This window comes from Salmo salar, chromosome ssa01 (assembly GCF_905237065.1).
Source record: "Salmo salar chromosome ssa01, Ssal_v3.1, whole genome shotgun sequence".
Taxonomy (NCBI): Eukaryota; Metazoa; Chordata; class Actinopteri; order Salmoniformes; family Salmonidae; genus Salmo; species Salmo salar.
The window spans coordinates 52,512,303-52,538,856 of record NC_059442.1 but is presented as its reverse complement, the minus strand read 5'-3'; the positions used below and the strand labels follow the sequence as shown (position 1 = coordinate 52,538,856).

Below are 26,554 nucleotides of genomic sequence, written 5' to 3'. Positions count from 1 at the left end.
CTGTCCCCAGTTCACCTGGCCGTGCTGCTGCTCCAGTTCCAACTGTTCTGCCTGCAGCTATGGAACCCTGACTTGTTCACCGGACGTGTTACCTGTCCCAGACCTGCTGTCCCAGACCTGCTGGAACCCTGACCTATTCACTGGACGTGCTACCTGTATCAGACCTGCTGTTTTCAACTCTCTAGAGACAGCAGGAGCGGTAGAGATACTCTCAAAGATCGGCTATGAAAACGCCAACTGACACTTACTCTTGTGTTACTGACTTGTTGCACCCTCGACAACTACTATGATTATTATTATTTGACCATGCTGGTCATTTATGAACATTTGAACATCTAGGCCATGTGCTGTTATTATCTCCACCCGGCACAGTCAGAAGAGGACTGGCCACCCCTCATAGCCTGGTTCCTCTCTAGGTTTCTTCCTAGGTTTTGGCCTTTCTAGGGAGTTTTTCCTAGCCACCGTGCTTCTACACCTGCATTGCTTGCTGTTTGGGGTTTTAGGCTGGGTTTCTGTACAGCACTTTGAGATATCAGTTGATGTAAGAAGGGCTATATAAATACATTTGATTTGTTTTGATTTGACTCTATTCTCAGTCTGATCTGGAGTTGCCCGTGTCCTACTGAGTCCCCCCATAGAGGGGCTTTTGACTAGCCTTCTCCAGGACTTCCATGCTGTCCCGTAGACTCACTGCTATGGAGAAGTTATTGGGCTTCAGGGTCAGTCCGTAGGTGTAGTCAATGGTGGGTGGCTTGTCCGGGTCGGGACTAAAGTGGGCCTGGTGCACCAGCAATGCTGTAAATAGGAACAGCTGCATCTTTGACAGTTCCTCTCCGATGCACCGCCGCTTTCCCAAGGAGAAGATGAGCACGCCGCTGGCCAGGTCTTTGTTCAGCGAGCCGTCCTGATCCAGGAAGCGCAGGGGGTCAAAGGTCTCCGGGTGAGTCCACTTGGTGGGGTCGTGGTTGCTGGACCACTGGTTGATGAAGATCACTGTGTCCTTGGGGATGGTGTAGCCCATGATGGTGGTGTCGGTGATGGTGCTGTGGGGGATGGTGAGCGGCACGAAGCTGGTAAAGCGCATCATTTCGTAGATGAAGGCCATCACGTAAGGCAACTGCGACTGGTCCTCGATGATGGGCAGATGGCTCCGGTCGACCACTTTGTCTACTTCCTCCTGGAGACGCAGCTGAATATGAGGAAACCTATAGGAAAAGGTCAAAGGTGAACACTCAGATCACAGGTAATTAAATCATTTCCTCAATAATTTCCTATTGAGAAGCTAACCTATATTTCAACACTGAGGGCATTCTCAATACAGTAGTGATAAATCATTTTTGGTGGGTAACTATGGGCAGCAGGTTACAGGTTATTTCCACATTTTGTTACATTACAGCCTTATTCTAAAATGGATTAAATAAATAAAAAATGTCCTCATTAATCTACAAACAATATCCCATAATGATAAAGCGAAAACATTTTTTTGAATTTTTTGCAAATTAAAAAAAGTACTCAGAATCAACATGGTAGGGATGAAAACAGAGCAAATGGAGGACACAGAAAGCACAGTATGTGGGTATGTGTGGGGGTATTGTGATGGAAGGTGGGGTATGTGTGGGTGTATTGTGATGGAAGGTGGGGTGTGTTTTTGTGTTTGGAAAAGTGTGGAGTTAAATGAGTGAAAAAGGAAATGGGTGCGAATACCAGAGACCATGTTTGTCTGCGAGCAAAGGTTGTGAGAGAGAGCTTTCAATTTTGTGCAGATATGGGATATAATTTTTTTATAAATTATAAATACAGTTTCGTTTTTTATTGTTCTATCATGATGGAACGGTCCCCAACCCTATACCCTAGACATCCAACTGAGCGACCGATACATTAAGGAGAAGGCCTTACCTGTTTTATGGACCCACTAAAGTAGTACCAACCCATCAAGATTCTGGGCCTGCCTGGCAGAATGGGTCCTACAAAGCCCCCTGATGGGTGAGCATAATATACAAGGAATTTCTCAAAGCTGCTAATGAGAAACTTGACGACCTTGTACCTAGCCGGTGGGGATTCCGGTGGGGTGCCTCCACCCAGGTAGTGGCAGTGCTGGCAACAATAGCTGCAGTAACCCATGGGGAGTTTTATTTATTTATATATATATATATAAATATATATATGTTTTGATAACTATATATAAAACAAATCGAGGTGAGGGCGTTGGAAATGCTTTTGGCGGTTGATCTACTTCTGTTCTGTGGGTGGTACTGTGTGCTCTTTCGAAGGATGGGTCCCGGTCTCTCGGGGCCCTGGGATCTGGTAGGACAGAGGTGGTTTGCCGGTGGGGGGTGGGGGGGTTATCTTTAAAAATTGGACTCATCAGACCAAAGGACAGATTTCCACTGGTCTAATTTCCATTGCTCGTGTTTCTTGGCCCAAGCAAGTCTCTTCTTAGTATTGGTGTCCTTTAGTAGTGGTTTCTTTGCAACAATTTGACCATGAAGGCTTGATTCACGAAGTCTTCTTTGAACAGCTGATGTCGAGATGTGTCTGTTACTTGAACTCTGGCAAGCATTTATTTGTGCTGCAAGTTGTGAGGCTGGTAACTCTAATGAACTTATCCTCTGCAGCAGAGGTTACTCTGGGTCTTGCTTTCCTGTGGCGGTCCTCATGAGAGCCAGTTAAATTATGCGCTTGATAGTTTTTGCCACTTCACTTTTTAAAATTATTATTATTATTATTATTTCACCTTTATTTAACCAGGTAGGCTAGTTGAGAACAAGTTCTCATTTTCAACTGCGACCTGGCCAAGATAAAGCAAAGCAGTGCGACACAAACAACAACGCAGAGTTACACATGGAATAAACAAACATGTAGTCAATAATACAATAGTGATCTGTGAGCTGCTCTGACAGCTGGTGCTTAAAGTTAGTGAGGGAGATATGAGTCTCCAGCTTCAGTGATTTTTGCAGTTCATTCCAGTCATTGGCAGCAGAGAACTGGAAGGAAAGGCGGCCAAAGGAGGAATTGGCTTTGGGGGTGACCAGTGAGATATACCTGCTGGAGCGCGTGCTACGAGTGGGAGCTGCTATGGTGACCAGTGAGCTGATATAAGGCGGGGCTTTACCTAGCAGAGACTTGTAGATAACCTGTAGCCAGTGGGTTTGGCGATGAGTATGAAGCGAGGGCCAGCCAACGAGAGCGTACAGGTCGCAATGGTGGGTAGTGTATGGGGCTTTGGTGACAAAACGGATGGCACTGTGATAGACTGCATCCAGTTTGTTGAGTAGAGTATTGGAGGCTATTTTATAGATGACATCGCCGAAGTCAAGGATCGGTAGGATGGTCAGTTTTACGACGGTATGTTTGGCAGCATGAGTGAAGGATGATTTGTTGCTATATACGAAACCGATTCTAGATTTAATTTTGGATTGGAGATGCTTAATGTGAGTCTGGAAGGAGAGTTTACAGTCTAACCAGACACCTAGGTATTTGTAGTTGTCCACATATTCTAAGTCAGAACCTTCCAGAGTAGTGATGCTGGACGGGCTGGCAGGTGTGGGCAGCGATCGGTTGAAGAGCATGCATTTAGTTGTACTTGCATTAAAGAGCAGTTGGAGGCCACGGAAAGAGAGTTGTATGGCATTGAAGCTCGTCTGGAGGTTAGTTAACACAGTGTCCAAAGAAGGGCCAGAAGTATACAGAATGGTGTCGTCTGTGTAGAGGTGGATCAGAAAATCACCTGCAGCAAGAGCTCATCATTGATATATACAGAGAAAAGAGTCGGCCCGAGAATTGAACCCTGTGGCACCCCCATAGAGACTGCCAGAGGTCCGGACAACAGGCCCTCTGATTTGACACACTGAACTCTGTCTGAGAAGTAGTTGGTGAACAAGACGAGGCAGTCATTTGAGAAACCAAGGCTGTTGAGTCTGCCAATAAGAATGTGATGATTGACAGAGTCGAAAGCCTTGGACAGGTCGATGAATGCAGATGCACAGTATTGTCTCTTATCGATGGCGGTTATGATATCGTTTAAAACCTTGAGCATGGCTGAGGTGCACCCTTGACCAGCTCGGAAACCAGATTGCATAGCGGAGAAGGTTCGGTGGGATTCGAAATGGTCGGTGATCTGTTTGGTAATTTGGCTTTAGACCTTAGAAAGGCAGGGTAGGATAGATATAGGTCTGTAGCAGTTTGGGTCTAGTGTCTCCCCCTTTGAAGAGGGGGATGACCGCGGCAGCTTTCCAATCTTTGGGGATCTCAGACGATACGAAAGAGAGGTTGAACGGACTAGTAATAGAGGTTGCAACTATTTTGGCGGATAATTTTAGAAAGAGAGGGTCCAGTTTGTCTAGCCCGGCTGATTTGTAGGGGTCCAGATTTTGCAGCTCTTTCAGAACATCAGCTATCTGGATTTGGGTGAAGGAAAACTGGGGGAGGCATGGGCAAGTTGCTGAGGAGGGTTCAGGGCTGTTGACCGGGGTAGAGGTAGCCAGGTGGAAAGCATGGCCAGCCGTAGAAAAATGCTTATTGAAATTCTCAATTACCATGGATTTATCGGTGGTGACAGTGTTTCCTAGCCTCAGTGCACTGGGCAGCTGGGAGGAGGTGATATTATTCTCCATGAACTTTACAGTGTCCCAGAACCTTTTGGAGTTTGTGCTACAGGATGCAAATTTCTGTTTGATAAAGCTAGCCTTTGCTTTCCTAACTGCCTGAGTATATTGGTTCCTAACTTCCCTGAAAAGTTGCACATCGCGGGGGCTATTCGATGCTAATGCAGTACGCCACAGGATGTTTTTGTGCTGGTCATGGGCAGTCAGGTCTGGAGTGAACCAAGGGCAATATCTGTTCCTGTTCCTACTTGAAGAAAGTAATGATGGACTGTAATTTTTCTTTGCTTATTTGAGCTGTTCTTACCATAATATGGACATAATATAGAGCTATCTTCTGTATACCACCTCTACCTTGTCACAACACAACTGATTGGCTCAAATACATTAAGGAAAGAAATTCCACAAAGGCACACATGTTAATTGAAATGCATTCCAAGTGACTACCTCCTGAAGCTGGTTGAGAGAATGCCAAGTATGTGCAAAGCTGTCATCAAGGCAAAGGGTGGCTACTTTGAAGAATCTCAAATATAAAATATATTTTTATTTGTTTAACACTTTTTTGGTTTCTACATGATTCCATATGTGTTATTTCATAGTTTTGATGTCTTCAATATTATTATACGATGTAGAAAACAGTAAAAATACAGAAAATCCCTGTAATGAGTAGGTGTGCCCAAACCTTTGACTGGTACATATAATAATTGATCAAACCTACAAGCAATGCAAAACTCTATTATTATGGTGGGAGATTATAATACGTTTTTAAATACCTCAATGGACCATAAAGGAAATCACACTACAAACTATCCCCTTCGTTCACTTATGGAAATCCCAAATGTCATGGACATATAGGAACTAGTGGATATATGGAGGCTTAAATATCCTGACCTAGTGAGATATACAGCTGAAGTCGGAAGTTTACATACACTTAGGTTGGAGTCATTAAAACTAGTTTTTCAAACACTCCACAAATTTCGTGTTAACAAACTATACTTTTGGCAATTCGGTTAGGACATCTACTTTGTGCATGGCAATGTAATTTTTACAACAATTGTTTACAGGCATATTATTTCACTTATAATTCACTGTATCACAATTCCAGTGGGTCAAGTTTACATATACTAAGTTGACTGTGCCTTTAAATGTCTAGGAAAATTCCAGAAAATGATGTCATGGCTTTAGAAGCTTCTGATTGGCTAATTGACATCATTTGAGTCAATTGGAGGTGTACCTGTGGATGTATTTCAAGGCCTACCTTCAAACTCAGTGCCTCTTTGCTTGACATCATGGGAAAATCAAAAGAAATCAGCCAAGACCTCAGAAAAAACATTGTAGACCTCCACAAGTCTGGTTCATCCTTGGGAGCAATTTCCAAACACCTGAAGGTACCACGTTCATCTGTACAAACAATAGTACGCAAGTATAAACACCACAGGACCATGCAGCCGTCCTACCGCTCAGGAAGGAGACGCATTCTGTCTCCTAGAGATGAACGTACTTTGGTGTGAAAAGTGCAAATCAATCCCAGAACAACAGCAAAGGACCTTGTGAAAATGCTGGAGGAAACAGGTACAAAAGTATCTATATCCACCATAAAATGGGTCCTATATCGACGTAACCTGAAAGGCCACTCAGCAAGGAAGAAGGCACTGCTCCAAAACCACCATAAAAAAGCCAGACTACGCTTTGCAACTGCACATGGGGACAAAGATTGTACCTTTTGGAGAAATGTCCTCTGGTCTGATGAAACAAAAATAGAACTGTTTGGCCATAATGACTATCGTTATGTTTGGAGGAAAAAGGGGGAGGCTTGCAAGCCGAACACCACCATCCCAACCGTGAAGCATGGGGGTGGCAGCATCATGTTGTGGGGGTGATTTGCTGCAGGAGGGACTGGTACACATCACATAATAGATGGCATCACAAGGTAGAAAAATTATGTGGATATATTGAAGCAACATCTCAAGACATCAGTCAGGAAGTTAAAGCTTGGTTGCAAATGGGTCTTCCAAATGGACAAGCATACTTCCAAAGTTGTGGCAAAATGGCTTAAGGACAGCAAAGTCAAGGTATTGGAGTGGCCATCACAAAGCCCTGACCTCATCCTATAGAACATTTGTGGGCAGAACTGAAAAAGCGTGTGCGAGCAAGGAGGCCTTCAAACCTGACTCCGTTACACCAGCTCTGTCAGGAGGAATGGGCCAAAATTCACCCAACTTATTGTGGGAAGCTTGTGGAAGGCTACCTGAAATGTTTGACCCAAGTAATGCAATTTAAAGGCAATGCTACCAAATACTAATTGAGTGTATGTAAACTTCTGACCCACTGGGAATGTGATGAAAGAAATAAAAGCTGAAATAAGTCATTCTCTCTACTATTATTCTGACATTTCACATTCTTAAAATAAGGTGGTGATCCTAACTGAGCTAAGACAGGGAATTTTTACTAGGATTAAATGTCAGGAATTGTGAAAAACTGAGTTTAAATGTATTTGGCTAAGGTGTATGTAAACTTCTGAATTCAACTGTACATGGCGGAGGCTCAATCAACCTTGCCGTCTTGACCACTTTCTTATGTCATTCTTACTGGCACCAAAAGTTTAAAAAGTGTTGATAGGGGACAAAATCCAGTCGGACCATCAAATAATTGACATATACAATATTACTCTTACAGAATTTCCACGTGGGCAAGGATATTGGAAATGTAATCAAAGCTTGTTGGATGATAACTTGTTTTTAACTAGGACAGACTTTTACGGACATAACATAGGTACAGCAGATCCCCTTATTGTATGGGACACTTTTAAATGTGCCTTTAGAGGCCATGCAATTCAGTACTTGTATCTAAAACAAAAGCAATTTTGGTCAAGAGTCCATATTAATAAAGGAAATGGAAGAACTAATAGTACACATAGATACACTAGCAATAAAAACTGTACTATAGAGGTAGAGAATAAGTTACAAGAAAAACTAAAAGAAATGGAGGAACTTATTCAAGAAAGATCAACTGTAATATATTATAAAAATAAAGCGAACTGGATGGAACATGGGGTAAAAATAACCAAAACATTTTTTAATCTTCAACATAGAAATACTACCAAAAATAATTTACTGAAACTTGTGACAAATGATGGAGTCCCCCATGATTTACCAAGCAATATTTTGAAAGAGGAAGCAAAGTACTTTAAGCACATTTTTATTTCAGTCTCCTCCACTAACCGAAGATAACTGTATGGATTTTATTTATTTTAATAATGCAAAATTAACAGCTATACAGAAAGACTCATGTGAAGGCCAAATTACAGAGGAGGAACTTCTTGATGCAATTCAATAATTTAAAATCTGGGAAAACTCCAGGGTTGGATGGCATACCTGTGGAGGTATACAAAACCTTTTTTGATATACTCAGAGGACTGTTATTAGCAAGTTTTAACCACTCCTAAAAAAAATACTCAACAAGAAGTTCTGATTTCATTATTACTGAAAATCCGGTCCATTTAAAAAATTGGAGGCCCCTTCAGTGTTGTGATGCAAAAATTCTTGCAATATGCGTAGCACATAGAATTTAAAAAGGTATTGTCAGATATTATTTAACCCAATCAGACAGGTGTTTTTAAATGGACGATACATTTGAGATAATATAATATAAATCCTGGAAAAAATAGAATACTATAAAAAAATTGGGAAACCAGGCCTGGTTTTCATAGCTGACACTGAAAAGGATTTTGATAAAGTACGACCGGAATGCCTTGAATATATGCCTGGGATATTTCAATTTTAGAGAATCTGTTATAAATGGGTTGAAGTTCGGTCATGATTGGGAGTCCCATAGGGTGGTGCGCAATTGTCTCAGCGTCGTCCAGGTTTGGCTGGGGCAGGCCATCATTGTAAATAAGAATTTGTTCTTAACTGACTTGCCTAGTTGAATAAAGGTTAAATAAATAAATAATAATAATAATAAGTATTGTAACCCTAGGTGTAAAATAGTAAATAATGTCTACTTCTCTCAAAGTATTAAACTGTCAAGAGGAGTAAAACAAGGTTGTCCATTATCGTCATATCTATTTATTATGGCCATCTAAATGTTAGCTATTAAAATCAGATCCAACAATAATATCAAGGGGTTAGAAATCATTGCCTTAAAAACAAAGTTGTCATTGTATGCTGATGATTCATGCTTTTTTTAAATCCACAATTTGGATCCCTCCACAGCCTCATAGATGATCTAGAAACTCTTTAGTCATATTTGTCTAACTCTTTAGTCATATTCCACTTGACCTACACTACCGTTCAAAAGTTTGGGGTCACTTAGAAATGTCCTTGTTTTTGAAAGTAAAGCAAATTGTTGGTATATTAAAATAACATCAACTTGATCAGAAATACAGTGTAGACATTGTTAATGTTGTAAATGACGGTTGCTGGAAACGGCAGATTTTTTATGGAATATCTACATAGGCCTACAGAGGCCCATTATCAGCAACCATCACTCCTGTGTTCCAATGGCATGTTGTGTTAGCTAATCCAAGTTTATCATTTTAAAAGGCTAATTGATCATTAGAAAACCCTTTTGCAATTATGTTAGCACAGCTGAAAACTGTTGTCCTGATTAAAGAAGCAATAAAACGGGCTTTCTTTAGACAAGTTGACTATCTGGAGCATCAGCATTTGTGGGTTTGATTACAGGCTCAAAATGGCTAGAAACAAAGATCTTTCTTCTAACTCGTCAGTCTATTCTTGTTCTGAGAAAGGAAGGCTATTCCATGCGAGAAAATGCCAAGAAACTGAAGATCTCGTACAATGCTGTGTACTACTCCCTTCACAGAACAGCGCAAACTGGCTCTAACCAGAATAGAAAGAGGAGTAGGAGGCCCCGGTGCACAACTGAGCAAGAGGACAAGTACATTAGAGTGTCTAGTTTGAGAAACAGACACCTCACATGTCCTCAACCTGCAGCTTCATTAAATAGTACCCGCAAAACACCACTGTGGCCTTCCGGAGGACTTCGTCTCCACCTGTGGTTCCCAATTCACGTCACGTGTATGGAGAGCCTTCATGGAGAAGCTGGGGGTCACGTTCAGCATCACATCCGGGTAGCGGCCTCAGTCCAACGTACAGGTGGAAAGGACCAACCAGGAGCTGGGGAGGTTGCTGAGGAGTCACAGTCAGGACCGGCAGAGGAAGTAGGCCCAGTACCAGCAGAGTACACCCAGAACTTACTTTGTCACTCCTCCACGGGGTTGTCTCCCTTCCAGTGCATCCAGGGGTACCAGTCTGGCTCCATGGACCCTGAGCCAAACTGAAGCCCCTGCGATGGATGAGTGGTTCCGGTGCGCAGGGGAGGTTTGGGATGTTTCCCACATGAGGTTCCAACGCGCTGTCCAGCACCAGAAGGAGCAGGCGGACTTCCACCCCAGTTAGGCACCCATTTTCAATCCTGGTGAACGCTTCTGGCTCTCCACAAGAAACCTCCCGCTCCTACCTGCCCTGCTGGAAGCTGAGCCCCCAGTTCGTGGGGCCATTCAAAGTCCTCCAGAGGGTCAATGAGGTAACTTACCAATTACCGGATCTCACCCTCTTTTCACGTTTCCCTCCTCAGACCGGTGGTTCCTGGTCCCCTGGCAACACCCCTCCGCCTCCCCTGAACATCGAGGGTAGTCCCACATATGCCGTCAGTTCCCTCCTGAATGCCAGATGTTGTGGAGGTAGGTTACAGTACCTGGTGGACTGGGAGGGGTGCGGTCCAGAGGAGCGGTTTTGGGTTCCGGTGGATGACATTCTAGATCCCAACATCATCAGAGATTTCCACCTTCGCCGTCCAGACCGGCCTGCTCCTCGTCCTTGGGGCCGTCTTCCTGGCCGGCGTTGTCCTTCGGCTGGACCCGCGTGTTGGGGGGTTGGGGGGGAGTACTGTCACATCCACTCCTGCTCCCCCTGTCCAGCACTCGACGTCACCGGTCTACTAACCACCGGTCCTGGCAACCCATCCTTACGCACACCTGGCAAACCATCCTTATGCACAACTGGCAACCGTCATTACGCACACCTGCGCCTCATTAGGCACACCTGGACTTCATCACCTCCCTGATTACTTCCCCTATATATAGCACTCCGTTGTTATCACCCACCAGGCAATTTTGTTCATGTTTCCATGTTTAGACGCTTTTCTTGTTTTGTATCGTTCATGTTCTTCATTATTAAACTCACTAACTGCACTTGCTTCCTGACTCCCTGCGTCTACGTTACACACCTCATGTTCAAGAATGGTCTTTTTCCCTTTATTCAGATTACAACCTCCAAAATATCATTATTTTCAAAACAAGCCATAGAAAGTTGGTTGCAATTTCAGTTTAATCCATCAGAAAAGACAGAACAAATAATACAGAAAATATTGTGGTTAAACTAATTGATAAAAAAAATATTATTTAAAAAAAGAAAAATGTTAAAGGTATAATCTTTGTAAATTATATCACAAATAGGACTGGTGGAGTTATGTCACACACGCAGCTAACAAAAATATATGGAAATGTCTGCGCTACCCAAAATTACAACCAACTAATTGCAGCATTGCCACAAAAATTGGAAGAGGCAATTGGAAGCGGGAAAAAGTAAGGAACTTGTCTGTTAGTCCTGCATTAAAGATTAAAGATTTTCAAAGAAAATAGTGATAAATAAAAAAGTATACCAGTTTCATTTAAGGACCAAAAAAATTGACAGAGGTACCATATAGAATGCAAAATAGTTGGGAAGAGATTTTCGATGTACCGATTCCATGGCACATGGTTTATGAATTGATACGCAAAACAACGGCAGATTCAAAACTTAGAATCAAAATTGGTAAAAGAAAATTGTGATGAATAAAAAAGTATACCAGTTTTGTTTAAGGACCATAAAATTGACAGAGGTGCTACATACTGTAGAATGCAAAATAGTTGGGAAGAGATTTTCGATGTACCGATTCCATGGCACATGGTTTATGAACTGATATGCAAAACAAAGCCGGATTCAAAACGTTCAATTTTTCAATTTAAATTATTATACAATATTCTTCCAACCAATAGAATGTTATATATTTGGGGGATACAACCATCCCAACTCTGCAGATTTTGGTGCGAAGAGATAATTTGTTTTGGTACTGTCCATATGTAGCTTGTTTTCGGTCGCAGGTCCATGAATGGTTGAAGAAGTGCAACATTTACCTGGAGCTAACTCTGCAGATAGCACTCCTGGGGGATTTGAAAAGTCATAGTCAATCAATCAATAATATAATACTACTTTTAGCAAAACGACGTGACGGTCGTTTTTCCATTGTTTATTATTTTGTTTAAGTGTTCAGATTTAAAATAAATATCAAGATGAACACATACCACGCTGCACCTTGGTCTACTCCTTTTTACGATCGTTACAGAAGATCCCACCACCAAAGGACCAAGCAGCGTGGGCAGGATGACTGGACCTGGGAGGAAATCCTGGATGGGGCAGGACCCTGGACAAGGCCTGGGGAGTATCGCAATCCACAAGAGGAGATAAAGACAGCGACAGCGGAACGGCGATACTGGGAGGAACAGGCAAGGCAACAACGGAAGCCCGAGAGGCAGCGGCAAAAAACTAAATTGGGGGGGGGGGGGGCACACGGGGAGATTGGCGAAGTCGGGGTTGAGACCTGAGCCAACTCCCCGTGCTTACCGTGGGGAGCAAGTGACCGAGCAAGCACCGTGTTATGCGGTGATGAGCATTGTGTCGCCAGTGCGCACTCACAGCCCGGTGTGCTCGGTGCAGGCTCCTCACTGTTGCTGTGCTAGAGTTGGCCGTCAGTCAGGAAGAAGTGTGCCGGCTCAGCGTTCCTGGTCTCCAGTGCGTCTCTTTCGGCCCAGGTTATCCTGCGCCAGCTCTACGCACGCTACCCCCCGTTCACCAGCACAGCCCAGTTCGTTCTGTGCCAGTGCTCCGCCCTTGGTGGGCTAAAATAACCATCCAGCCAGGACGGGGTGTGCCAGCGCTAATCTCCAGACCTCCAGTGCGCCTCCACGGCCCAGTATACCCTGTGCCTGCTCTGCGCACCCAGTCTCCTGTGCGACTCCCCAGTCCGGTGAGACCGGTTCCAGCTTCACGTAGGAAGCCTCCAGTGATGATCAATGTTCCGAAGCCTCCAGTGATGATCCATGGCACGAAGCCTCCAGTGATGATTCATGGCCCGGAGCCTGTAGGGATGATCCATGGCACGAAGCCTCCACTGATGATCCATGGCCCGGAGTCTGTAGGGATGATCCATGGCACGAAGCCTCCAGTAATAATCCATAGCCCGGAGCCTGTGGGGATAATCCATGGCAAGAAGCCTGTAGGGATGATCCATGGCCCGGAGCCTCCAGTGATAATTCATGGCCCGGAGCCTCCAGTGATGAGCCATGGCACAAAGCCTCCAGTGATGATCCATGGCGCGGAACCTGTAGTGATGATCCATGGCACGAAGCCTGCAGCGACGGTCCCCAGTCCGGAACTTACAGCGACGCTCTCCAGTCCGGAGCCTTCAGCGATGCCCTCCAGTCCGGAGCCTCCAGCGACGCTCCCCAGTCCGGAGCCTCCAGCGACGCTCCCCAGTCCGAAGCCTCCAGCGACGCTCCCCAGCCCGAAGCCTCCAGCGACGCTCCCCAGCCCGGAGTCTTCAGCGACGGCCTGCAGCCCGGAGTCTTCAGCGACGGCCAGGTATGGTTTCCAATCAGAGGCAGCTGCCTATCGTTGTCTCTGATTGGGAACCATACTTAGGCAGCCCTTTTCCCTCCTTGAGTTGTGGGATCTTATTTTTGTACTGCTTTGTAAAGCCTGCAAGACGTGACGGTCGTTTTTCCATTGTTTATTATTTTGTTTAAGTGTTCAGATTTAAAATAAATATCAAGATGAACACATACCACGCTGCACCTTGGTCTACTCCTTTTGGCGGTCGTTACAGCTGTAGCGTAACAAAATGTGGAAAAAGTCAAGAGGTCTGAATACTTTCCGAATGCACTGTAATTGCAGAGAAGCCGGTGTTTTGAGGATATATTTGCATGGCTGTTGTTAGGCCGGCAAGCCGTGCCAATATATCCTCCAATGACACCTTCGAGGGCATTATCACTATTAAACATGGGTTACCAACATATTCAGATAATGATTGACATATTTTCATTAAAAACTTTATTTTGATGAATTTATTCATACTATTTCATCATTCCATGATATGTAGTCCCAACACTAATCTGGGGTTGCTACCCAAGCCGGCTGGTCATTTGTTCTATTGGTTCGGTTGCCAGAGAGGATACCCAGTTGTTCAGTCTTTTTGCTCTGTATTTATGGACGCGACTCAGTCGTTAGTTTTGAATGTCCCATTTCCATACTGGCTGGCAACGTTCTTATCCCTTACTTTCTACCCAGCTAGCAATGAGGAATTGGCCCAGTTGCGGCACTCTTCCGGGGGGACGGAACTGATTGAATCGGCCCGGAATCCTATCCATAAGTAATACCAAAGATGTTCTAATCATCTATCTGTGGTAATACTGCCAAAGGCGGCCCAGACTCGGGCCACCAGACGTCCGCAGAGTCTGACTCTCAGCGGAGTGCCCCGACTCTCAGCCCGAATCGGCCCAGATCCACTGTGCTAGCTGGGTAGCTAGCCAACTACGGCTAATTTACAGTCACGTCAAAAATGCAGCCAGAATAACAGAAAAGTAGCTGCATTTTTATTTGTTTAACTGTTTTCTAGAGACATTTATTTGGATACATCCATAACAATGAGCTGAGGCACGATTTCGCCTGGCATAGAAAATGTGCTCTCTCTTCAGGACAAATCTCCGCTGTTGAAAACGAAATGTTAGTCTAAAACAAATGTGAGATAATATCTAGATGCTTTTTATAGTGGAGATCAAGTTTATTCATTTCTTGTCTGGGCTGATGAGACAGTGGAATGCGCAGTCAGATGGAACAGAGTAAATGGGCATTTTAATGTCATATCTTTAGCCGGTGGTAATTTGTGGAATAGACACCGACTGAAATGCGCTTTTAACTAGCATTCAGGATTAGACCCACCACTTGTATAATTAAGTGATAATGCCCGATTGTTAGTCATGAGACTAAATCATTTCGTGCCAATATATCCTACAAACACTGGCTTCGAGGGCATTATCACTTTTATTTACTTTTTATATAACCTTTACTTTATCAGGGAGTCATACTGAGACCAATGTGTCTTTTACAGATGAGCCCTAAATTACAGAAATTACAGAAAATGCAGACATCAAAATATAAATAAAACAAAACACATTCATTACTAATAAGGTCCTCTATCAGCTTCAGCCGAGCCCTCATTTTAGGCTGCCAATACCTGCCTGGGCCCTTCTGATATTTAATACTATTACGTAACGTCATAGTTCTGCTACTGAAGTGCCGAATTCAAGAGCAAGTACAGTACCCTGCCAACAATGAAAGAGCAGAGCAGAACTGCTCTTTCGTTTTTTTATGTTGATTGTGAGATGGTGGCATACTAGGAGATTAAGTAATTTTCCCAGTAAAAAATAGCTTTCTCCACTTTAGACATAGGTTTTCTCCACTTTACGCATATCATTTATTCACTTTACATGTAGGTCTTTCTCAATTTTACACATAGGCGATTGTTAACAGAACATATGGGGGAAAAAATAGTACTTTAATTTCACTTTAGCTGATTCAAAATGAATATGTATTACCTCACAAGTATCAGAATGATCCACTGGAGTGCAGTAGATAGTGTGTCTTGGCTTGCTCCAAAAATATCACCGATAGTGGGTGGCACATAATCTTTGCCTGGTGAGACCCTTGGTGAGCTGTCCTGAGAATGGTCCAATGCCATGATGAAAGCATCTGTCATGTCCCGGATGGTGCTTGACTGAATGGTCTTTCGATGCTCGACAACTTTATTAAGGATAAATTTACTGAACTCCTGGTTGAGTTCTTTAAAGTTTTCAAACATGTTTTTTATTGGGTTGGGGAAATACTGGAGCCAAGGCATAACATCCACGATGCTTCCAGCTCCCACTGTTTGGGTGAATTGATAATTTCGTCCCACCACTTGAGCAAACTCTGCGTCGTCGTATGAATACCTCTTTCCAAAGCACACGGCGGTCATTACGTTAGCGGTTGATACCACCAAGTATGTCATCGGCTGGAAATATTGGTGCTCTTTAGTTTTTACCAGGAAAATATGGAGCAGCTCCCTTACTTCGCAGAAAACATGGTTTTCGAAGGCCTTTTTGGTGTGCATGTTGCCGGTAGAAAACATCCGAACAGTAGATTGGGCCACTTTTCGATGCACTTTCCACCATTCGCTAAATGTACCAAAAGCAATGCCATCGCCATTGGAAACGTATTGAAACGAGGCAAAGTCAGGTCTGCCTGCGAAATCAAATCCCTTTTTGATGAGCGCCTGCCTGATTGCGTCGCAATTCAGTACCACAACGTCCCGGCAGCCGAGTTTGATTTGAAAGACATCCCCATATTTCCGTGACATGCGAGAGAAATAGAGGTGAGGAGTGTTGCCAAGCTCTACAGCGTTCCCAATGACCGGCCAAGCGAACGGTCCAGGCGGGCTGTGTACTTCCCAGTTCCGCCTGATCCTGCGCCACAGGAGCATGGCAAAGAGAAAAGTCAAAGACGCCAATAGTAGGCCTATACTCCTTGGCAATGGCCGGGTCATCTCCTCGAATATAACTTTCAAGTCCATTATGGAGCCTAGAGAAAGCAATAAGTTAGTTTTATCTCAATTATTTATTGATTATAGGGCAAAATACAAGTAAATTCAAGAATCATTATTTTGAGACACAAATATAGTCTAGCGGAAATATTACAGAGCAAAATATGGCACAAAATGTAATGAGTCAAATACCGGGAATGAATAAGCACCACCTTGCAGTTCATTTGTTGTTTCTTCTAAGAAAGTAACAGCCTGATGTTAATTGTAATTTGTCTGTTACTAATGTTTGGCTGAATAAGCTCCTATCCCGTCGATGCAGATTGTCAGGCTACGTTTTAATGCAAACGCAAGAAGCGCGCTAATTAGGTCTCACTTATTTATATAGCGGATCCAGCTTGAAAGTAAGAATTATTGAAGAATGAAATCCGCAAAACCTGCGCCATAGACATAAAATATATGCGGTTATTATGTCCAGTAACTTCATTTATATTATCGTGCAGTTCCAGACCTTCCACTCTCCACATGTGAATAGCCTTCTGTTGTTCCAAGTTATGATTTATCTTAAACAGAAGTGTCAAATAGCATCATAGGTCGTCAGCGTCTGACTCGTGGTTTATTGTAGAGCTGTCATCTCCCCTCCCTCCCCTCTCTCTCTCCCTCTCTGTCTGTCTCTCCGACACACCAACTCGTGTTCCCCAACTGGCAGCCGGCGGGCCGAATTTGGCCTGCGGGAGGTTTCACTTTGGCCCCCCAAGTTTTCTGAGCTAAAATAAATAAACTGTTTACTGTTTATTATATAATAATAATAATTGTTAAACATAAAAGACTGTAAAAACACCAGGAAATCAGCTCAAGTCATTTTAATTTTGGAAATCTGTTCTCAAGGATTCCCACACATGCTAGAGAGAAACATGTGAACATATACAAATGTATGCAAGGTTTGAAATGATTATGGTTTAGTCAAATATGATATCTCTTTGGGATTCTTGCTGTCAAATTTCAGTCTACAAATGATTTGTAATTATGTCCCGGCCCCCGACCATCCGCTCAAGAAAAAAATCGTCCCGCTGCTGAATGTAGTTCATGATCCACAACCATAATGAAATATCATTATTTTTTTTAAATGATAGTTAGTGTCTGATGAAATCTATTGTTTATTCAAATTCAACAGCATTCAATATCTTATCATGCAGCAAATGAGAGAGGACTTATTTAATTTGAACTGTGTTGAATTTACGCAAATAAAGCTTGGGTGTAGGGGCCTACTCACCCATTCTTTCAAATGATCTGATATTGTAATTTATTAAGAATTTCAAACGAATTTGTGTCATTTACAGTTGAGCTAAATTTTTATTTTTTTACCTTTATTTAACTAGGCAAGTCAGATAAAGAACAAATTCTTATTTTCAATGACGGCTTAGGAACAGTAGGTTAACTGCCTTGTTCAGGGGCAGAACGACAGATTTGTACCTTGTCAGCTCGGGGATTCGATCTTCCAACCTAAATGCAGGGGACAAGTTTCAAATGGATCTAAGAACATGTATTTTTCATATGCTATAAATAAAAAATGGGTCCTAATGTGTTTAGCCTACATATAGGCTACAGAGGATCATACTCATGAATAGAAATAAACATTTTTGTAGACTGACTGGGTTTTTCTTGTCGTTTTCTTTCTTATTATACAGGAATATAGCCTACAATTTTCAACAAGTAAAATATGTCAGTATTAATTTATAATTATAATGATATTATATTATTAATTATGAATATTCTAGGCTATACAAAAAATGATAATGGTAATAATTATGAATAATAACCATACATTATTATTAATTATAATTATAAGCTGATAGTCCATTGTTTTATTCCCTTATTGAGGCCTGATGATATAGGCCTACAATACATGACAGAGACCGGGTTTCAAGAGAACCGGATTTCAGGCATCCATGCAATAACTTTGTAACTGTTGATCCCGCACAGTCATCTTATTTCCCATGTAGAAAATAGCCTTTGAATGACCAAAACATCATTCAATATTTCTACGCTATTAAAATGCTCAGAATTGAAGGAAATTGTACCTTTTCTCTCATCTCTAACTACCAGGAAGCCTGAAAGAATGGGCTGAGTGGGTATTCATGAGCTCGCCTTGAATGACAGCTCTTTAAAACACCCGTGTGGTCGTTGCCAGGTAACAAGGTAAACAATGGGCCACATGTCATTCAGAGCCTAAAAGTATTCCCCAACCCATTTGCTCTGCAAAATTCTCTCACGGTCAACAGAGCTGATCATGGAATGTTAGATATCAGGCAAACAGCAGCAATACACACTAGCAGTCTAGAACTGAACAGTACATGAGGTCACCTATCCCATATTTCTGCTCATTGATTAAAGAGTCGCTTTAAGGAGGCTGCAGAGATTTGGCATGGGCCCTCAGTTCTACAGCTGCACAATTGAGAGCATCCTGACTGGCTGCATCATCGCCTGGTAATGCAACTGCTTGGCATCTGACCGCATGGCGCTACAGAGGAGGGTCGTGCGTACGGCCCAGTACATCATCGGGGCCGAGCTCCCTGCCATCCAGGACCTCTATACCAGGCGATGTCAGAGGAAGGGCCAAACAAATGTCAGACTCCAGCCACCCAAGTCATAGATTGTTCTCTCCGCTACCGCACGGCAAGCTACTGGTTCTACCCCCAAGCCATAATGCTGCTAAATAGTTAGTCTGGGTAGCTATTGGTTAACTATTTAACTATCTGCATTGACCCTTTTTGCACAAACTTTTTTTGACTCATCACATACACTGCTGCTACTGTTTATTATATGTCACTTTATCCCTTCCTATATGTACATATCTACCTCAATTACCTCGTACCCCTGTACATTGACTCAGTACTGATACCCCCATGTATATAGCCAAGTTATAGTTACTCATTTTGTATTTATTACTTGCATTGTTATGTGTTATGACTTTTCTATTATTTCTCTATTTTCTTTCTCTCTGTATTGTAGGGAAGGGCCCGTAAGTAAGTGTTTCACTGTTAGTCTACTACACCTGTTGCTTGCGAAGCATGTGGCGAATAACAACAGAATCTATAAAGGTCAAGTACAAAATGGAGGAACTAACAATCTGTAGCTTAGATTGAATTCAAAGTTGACACAAATGATAAACTAAGCAATACGATGCAACAAACTGCTACACATATGAAATACTGTACCACACAGGCCAGTACAATAGCGTACACACGGAGAGGAACCTAAAGGAACATACAGTACCAACCAATATTACCAATACATAGAGTACCAACCAATACTACCTGACAGACAGGGCAGTGCTGCCTTGGCTGCAGTCTTCTGGTCCTCAGCTGCTCACTTCTTCTTAGCAGCCACCACCATGGCACCAGTCAACAAGTTCAAGTTCAACTTGAGAGTGGAGCGTTATATTTCACCATCTAAGTTACCTAGCTAGTAGTGCTTTGCAAATAACTTAAATGTCGGTTATTTTTAGTTTTTTTAAGCAACTCATTGAAAGATGTCAGTTCAATTATTTGAATTCCATTTCGTAAAGATAAATGATGTGCGCTCACGCAGTTTCTCAATTGTGCGATGTAGTAGGGAGTTGTAGTTTATAACAGGCCATATTCTACATAGTTTAGTGTAGAAAACGTGGTAATTAACTACAATGACCATAATTCATTGCGCGCCGGCTTCTTGTCGGATCTGTGAGAGAAGAGAACGCGCGATCGAGAGGAATTAAAAGCAGTTGCATCGCGAGGTATCTCTACCTGCAAATGCATGATCTAAATGACAATTATGACAATTATGCCTTATTGACTACTAAAGAACTACTCAAACAGTGATTTTGTCAGACAGGATAGGCAGCAGCTCAATTGAGATTAGATGATGACTTGGAATGAAATATTAAAGTAATCAAATAAAACAAATGCAATATACACAACAACTGAACTATTTTATTAAAGTAAAGTCATGTGAGTAAATTATGGACAGTTAGTATGTGATAAGCAGCAATGGGCAGTCACTACCATCATGGATTTATTATTAGTTAGATTATTCTGTAACAACACAGAATAAAACAACAGAAACCGAACCGACCTCAAAAAGCACTAATCGCTCAGCACTAATAGATAGTTAACTAGTAAGCTAGACTGTTGGTTTATAAAATCATGTTTTATGCATTTCTCGTGTATTTTAATGGATAGACAATTAGTGTAGCCATATAGCCAGACTAATGTTGCTAACTAGCTAATCATGAGCTAGCTAGCTAGCTAGCTAGATAACAGTCATTGTGTAAAACGTTTTTTGCCAAATACCAAAAAATTGCCCATTTAAACTTTAGCCAATTTTTTTCATTGCTAAATTTAGTTTTGTTGTTTCGGCTCTGTACTCCAGAACTTTGGATTTGAAATGGATTTGAAATTATTCAAGAAAGTGCAGACTGTCAGCTTTAATTTCAGGGTATTTTCATCCATATCGGGTAAACCGTTTAGAAATTACAACACTGTCACGGATCCCTCTGGAACTTTCATTGCGCACACCTGGCCCCTATTCCCACTGATAGTATTTGTATATATATATGCCCTTTGTTCACCATGGTGTGGTCGATTATTGTTACTATGTCCGTTGGTGCGTGTGAGTACCTGTGCTGAGTGTTTTGGGCTTTCGTGCCCTTGTGGATTGCGCAGATGATTACGGGTCTCGTCCCGTGTGATAATCATCGTGTGCTTGTTATTTATTCGAGGTACTCCTCCTTTTGGGGGTTTCAACCCTGTGTTTGTTTGGTCTTCGTCCTTGTGCCCTTACACCGCACGCCGTAATTTGGGGCTTAATAAAAAAAAAACTATTAAGCATTCCTGCGCCTGTCTCCCGATCCTTCATGCCAACGTGAAATCATGGTAGCATCCACATTACCGTTTTGTACACTCTGTATGTCCACACTACGAGGTTGGAATAATACTGTGAAATTGTGAAAATGATGATAATATAGTGTAATAGCTGTTTGAAAAGACCGATTTGGTGGGATGGAGTTGTAGCCTGCCTGGTGACATCACCAGCACAATTCGTGCGTGAGAAATTGCTCTTAGCTAAGAAGCTATTTGTTTATTTTTTACGATTTGAATTGAAAACAATCTCAGTAAGGTACCTAATTGTTACCCAGAAATAATTTGATATTGCGATAAAAGAGGCTGCCTTGTACCTTTAACGAATATCTTGGAATACAAGCCATTGGAATAATAGTTTACTAGTTGGTCTGCACAAACATCGATATAAGCATTATTGAGCTAAAGGTACAGAGGCTATGGCTTTTTAAATCACCTTAGGTGCACGAGGCCGACCCCTGCATCTATGTCCGTTTTAATCACTGTTGAGCATCTCACAACACCATTCACAAAGCACAATATTGTGGAAAATGTGTTAGTCTGAGCGAGGAGATTTGTCACACATTGACCTATCTGTTTGTTGATTTATGTGTTCGTTTTATTTGTTCGTGTTGGAGCAAAACATGTTGTTGACATGAAGTTGCAGGCCTTGTCTGTTGCTTCATGCTGTCGATGAATCGACGCAGGACCTCCGGTCCCTTTATATGGCTAGTTTGAAGACTTCAGTACCACGGACAGCGCATATTCAAGATAACCTCGTGTTCATTTGCAACGTATCAAATCAAAATGTATCGGTCACATACACACGATTAACAGATGTTATTGCGGGTGGTGCGACATGCTTGTGCTTCTAACTCCGACAGTGCAGTATTATCTAACAAGTAATATCTAACAAATTACACAACATATACCCAATACACACATCCTAAGTAGGAATGAATTACGACTATATACATATGGACGAGCGATGTCAGAGCAGAACGGACTAAGATACAGTAGAAAAGTATAGAAAACAGTATATACATATGAGATGAGTAATGCCAGATATGTAAGCATTATCACGTGAATCGTATCCCTTTGCCATAGGTTATTTGCAGCCTAAAACAGCTGTGCTTGACTTTTGTTTGCATTTTACATATATTTCTCATCTATCCTGCAGAAGACCAATATATCCCAGTCAGTGAAATGGATTCAAGTTGTTGAATGTTTACGCAACCCGATGGGTAACAACTACGGTCTATAACTATACGCATTTTTTTCTCCAACTGATTTAGAATAACAACATCCACAATGTATCGTAAAGCTAATGTTTCAATTATACAATGCTTTTATGTTTGAGATCAAAAACTGAAATGGGAAACTTCATGTAATTCTCATAATTGTTAATCAGCCTGTGTTTTCAAACAAAATACCCCCCTCCCCCCACCCCCTAAATTCACTATTAAATAATTCGATATCCGTCTAGACAATATTCTTCTATTTAACATGCCTACATTCTTTCACTTTCAAAATTGGCTCCCTAACAGAATGCCAACATTCGTTACTAAATGATGAAAAAAAATATAAATAAATACGAAACATAATTTTTCATATTAAATTTACTTTCAGTGGTCAATTTTCAAACAATTTATATGAACTAATTTCTAATAGTAACTACCATGGCACATGCCAGTACTGAAATGATATATAATTAAATACATGAGAGCTTTTTTGATTTAGTGAACTCTGAGTGCACAAGAACTCACAACACGTACTGAATTAGGCCCTTCCGGTTCTCCTCTTCTTGTCGAACTCCTCCTAGCAAGGTAGTTGTGTTCGACGGAAGTCGAGACAGTATGAGCAGTAGATAAATACTATTTTTGGGGGGCATTAGAGATGCAATAGGAATTAACTATTTATTTGGTCATGGGATCCTCATTCAAGTAATTAGTGGAGGTTTATATCTGACAGTGGTACTTCAGATTATGATTCATATGACGAACATTAAAGCTAGGCTCAAGGGAGACGTTTCATCAGAGAGAAAAAAAATCAAGATTCAGGAAGTGAGCTGAACCATGACAGAGTCCGCTGGGGACCAGCAAATCCCAGTCAATGGTCAAACTGGTGATCCTGAACTTCCCTGGTCATGACAAACAGTGTATGTGTTCTAACAGGCTTGGTATATATTTGTTTTTTTTCCTGTGTAATCGCTGAGAGGGGTACAAAACTGGATCTTATGAGAGGGTAGCAACCCAGAATCCTGATCTTATTGACCTTTAACTGAATAAACTCAATGACCTAAACTCAATAAACTCAACAAACTCATGTCATCATCTTTATGTAATTGATTTGGTGAACGGACTGCTATGAACTGAATAGTTTAGAATAGGTGAAATAGCTAAATGCAGGCCATCCACTGACCAGGTAAACTTAAAGTCTTTAGTGAAGTGAGAGAGAGAGAGAGAGAGAGAGAGGGGAGAGAGGTGAGGACCAGAGGGGGCAGATCCAAAGCTTAGAGATGGTTCGATGTGGCTTTTCTAGCCTACATCTGGACTGGCCGTCTGTCCCTCCCCTTGTGACTGTGCATAGATGGACAGACTGCTTCACACAGGTGCTGGGCTGATCTACCGAAAGGCTTTGACGCACAATCAGAGTTCAACTTTTCACATTAACATCAGTAAATCAACATGACATATAAGGATTTCCCTCCTCCACATGTTCACGTAATATTAATGAATTAGTCGACCACTGCAGAAATGCACAGGCTGTGTTACACATAGCTTTACAAAGACTGAAAAACGTGAAAGAAAAAAATGCTCATATTCACTACACGTTCTTAAAAGCCCAATGACTCTGCACATTTGGATAGAATGAGGTGAGAAGTTCATAATGATTTATTTTGTGTCAAGAGACCAAAACACACTAAATTCATATAGGATCATTTGTTTTACCTTGAAGAAGCAATTCCTGCATCAATTTGTTTTACTTTAAATTAATGATATACTATATACATCAATTCATCAAGAATATAGAAATCCCTCATGACCTTAGTTCAACTGTCACACCCCATCAGAAGTAAAAATATAAGCATGTTTTACTCCATTATTTTAAAATTATTTAATTGTAAGCAACCGCTAAATTGCCTCAAAACATAGTTTAAATCATTTTTATCTCATGGATGGTCAGTCCTTGCATCCATAGCTCTGTCAGAGACATTTCTCCAGCCCCATCCCTCAGCTCCTTACCATAACAGAGACAGTGGAACACTTTGTTATTGTTTAAACCGCAGATTGCCCCTTTAAAACAAAAACAATTCAATTAAATGTACTGATCTCTTCTAGGAATGCCTATACGGACTCCTTTTGACGTTTGTCAGCATTTCATTAAAGGAGCACCCGAAACCTGACCATTTTATATCCTCTCGCTTGTGCGCTCTGAGACAGACAGCTCAATTGCTGAGGTCACGTGTGAGGGCATGGAAGTAAGAGGTACTGAAAGCTGCAAGCGACCACAAGGCCCACACTGCCAGGAGGAAGGTGCAGGTGCGGGTGCGGGGTGAGCTTAATCATGTATCTAGTAAATGCTGACTAAGTTTGAGATTTTTTTTATTTCGTGTTGATATGATATAACTTCAATTGAGTTGTTAGGTAGTGTTCCCCTCGAACCTGCACTCAAACCTGTATGTTTAGTTTGATTGTTTAATTGTCTTGTGACCTCTTGACCAGGCTGACATGTGATTGAGTTTTGGATACTATAATTTTGGAGAAGGAGATAATAGAAATTGTCAGCTACATGTCTGGAAGTTCCTTATTTTGCCACTCAACCCAAACCAAGAACCTGTATGTGTGTAAGGCTGAGCTCCGCACGCTCTTGTTTAAAACTGCATGGGGTGGCTTATGGCAGTTTGAAATGGTAAAGGACATCATATTTCCTTGTTGACCTTGTATGATCTTTAGAGCATTGACTGTATGTATTTCTGTACTTTCTCAAGCAACGTAACTATGATTACTACTTCAGTCATCATTACATGTGGGTAACTTTATACTTTTCTTCTCAGCTTAACGTATTAGCTTGGTAAAATTACACACAATTATTGTAACGTCATTTCACTATGTTATCGGAGATGTAAGGCTAATATTGTATGACGCACACACCAGGGCTGGGGTCCATTTCAATTCAGGAATTACACTGAAATGCCAATGCTTTTCAATTTAGAACGTTTGGAATTTGGTTTACTTCCTGAATTGAAATAAAATTGACCCTGACACACACACACACACACACACACACACACACACACACACACACACACACACACACACACACACACACACACACACACACACACACACACACACACACACACACACACACACACACACACACACGCAGTGGATTCACAACTGCTCCTCTCTCTCGCCTCTATTTTTGCCTCAGTCTTCAAAGTGTGTTTGTCTACGTGGCCCCATCCTGTTAATTGCTTCTTATTAAAGATGAAGAAACATACTTCTTTGAGGTTGGTCTAGGGATGAGTCAGTGAGTTGAACGCAGGGGCGTACACTGTTTCTTTGGCCACCCCTCATTACGACTGAATGGAATGACGCCTGTGACTCCGAATGTCAAACTGCCCCACAACACCCCTGCCCAGTCTCAAAGCTTCCCAGAAGACTTTGAATCCTGTTTTACCAAAAAAATGCTAAAGTTCATAAAAGGAGGACGATGCTAATGAGTGTTTGCAGTATCCTAATGGCCTTGCATACTAACTGAGTGCTCATTGAGGTACTTCTATCTGTGTTTTCTTCTTTCGCCATCCTCACACTAAAAGGCTATTTTCCCCTCTGAATTATGAATCGGAATGCATGTCAGATTTTTGGGGGGTTTTATTGGCAGAAACATTATCACAAGTCTGTGGAAGCCGACTGAACACCTGGTACTTTGGGAAGAATGGGAGACCAGCCATACTGTCACGCCCCGATCTGTTTCACCTGTCTTTGTGATTGTCTCCACCCACCTCCAGGTGTCACCTGTTTTCCCCGTTAGTCCCTGGTGTATTTATCCCTGTGTTTCCTGTCTCTCTGTGCCAGTTTGTCTTGTTTTGCCATGTCAACCAGCAGTTTTCCTAGTGCCTATTTTTCCCCAGTCTCTGGTTTTTTCCTAGCGCTCCTGGTTTTTGACCCTTGCCTGTCCTGATGCCGAATCTGCCTGCTTGACCACTCTGCCTGTCCTGACCTCGAGCCTGCCTATCCCCTGGTACTGTTTGGACTCTGTCCTGTTTTATGAACTCTCGCCTGTCCCCAACCTGCCTTTTGCCTACCCCTTTTGTTATAATAAATATCAGAGCTCAACCATCTGCCTCCTGTGCCTGCATTTGGATCTCGCCTT

General features: G+C 42.1%; 1 protein-coding gene across 1 annotated transcript; it reads right to left on the bottom strand.

The window, feature by feature from the left end:
• Positions 1–362: 362 nt before the first annotated feature.
• LOC106604807 (cytochrome P450 1B1) lies at positions 363–16,912 on the bottom strand. Its single transcript, XM_014199853.2, has 3 exons — positions 16,491–16,912; positions 15,316–16,336; positions 363–1,205 (listed from the first exon to the last, which is right to left on the bottom strand). Exons 2-3 carry the CDS (start codon positions 16,326–16,328, stop codon positions 620–622), a joined length of 1,599 nt encoding a protein of 532 aa, XP_014055328.1. The 5' UTR covers positions 16,329–16,336; positions 16,491–16,912; the 3' UTR covers positions 363–619.
• Between the last annotated feature and the right edge of the window lie 9,642 nt (positions 16,913–26,554).

Coding starts and splice junctions, on each gene's coding strand:
- LOC106604807 (XM_014199853.2), bottom strand. CDS start 16,328: ATGGACTTGAAAGTTATATTCGAGGAGATGACCCGGCCATTGCCAAGG. Junction 1,206..15,315: donor ATCATTCTGATACTTGTGAG/GTAATACATATT, acceptor CTTTTCCTATAG/GTTTCCTCATATTCAGCTGC.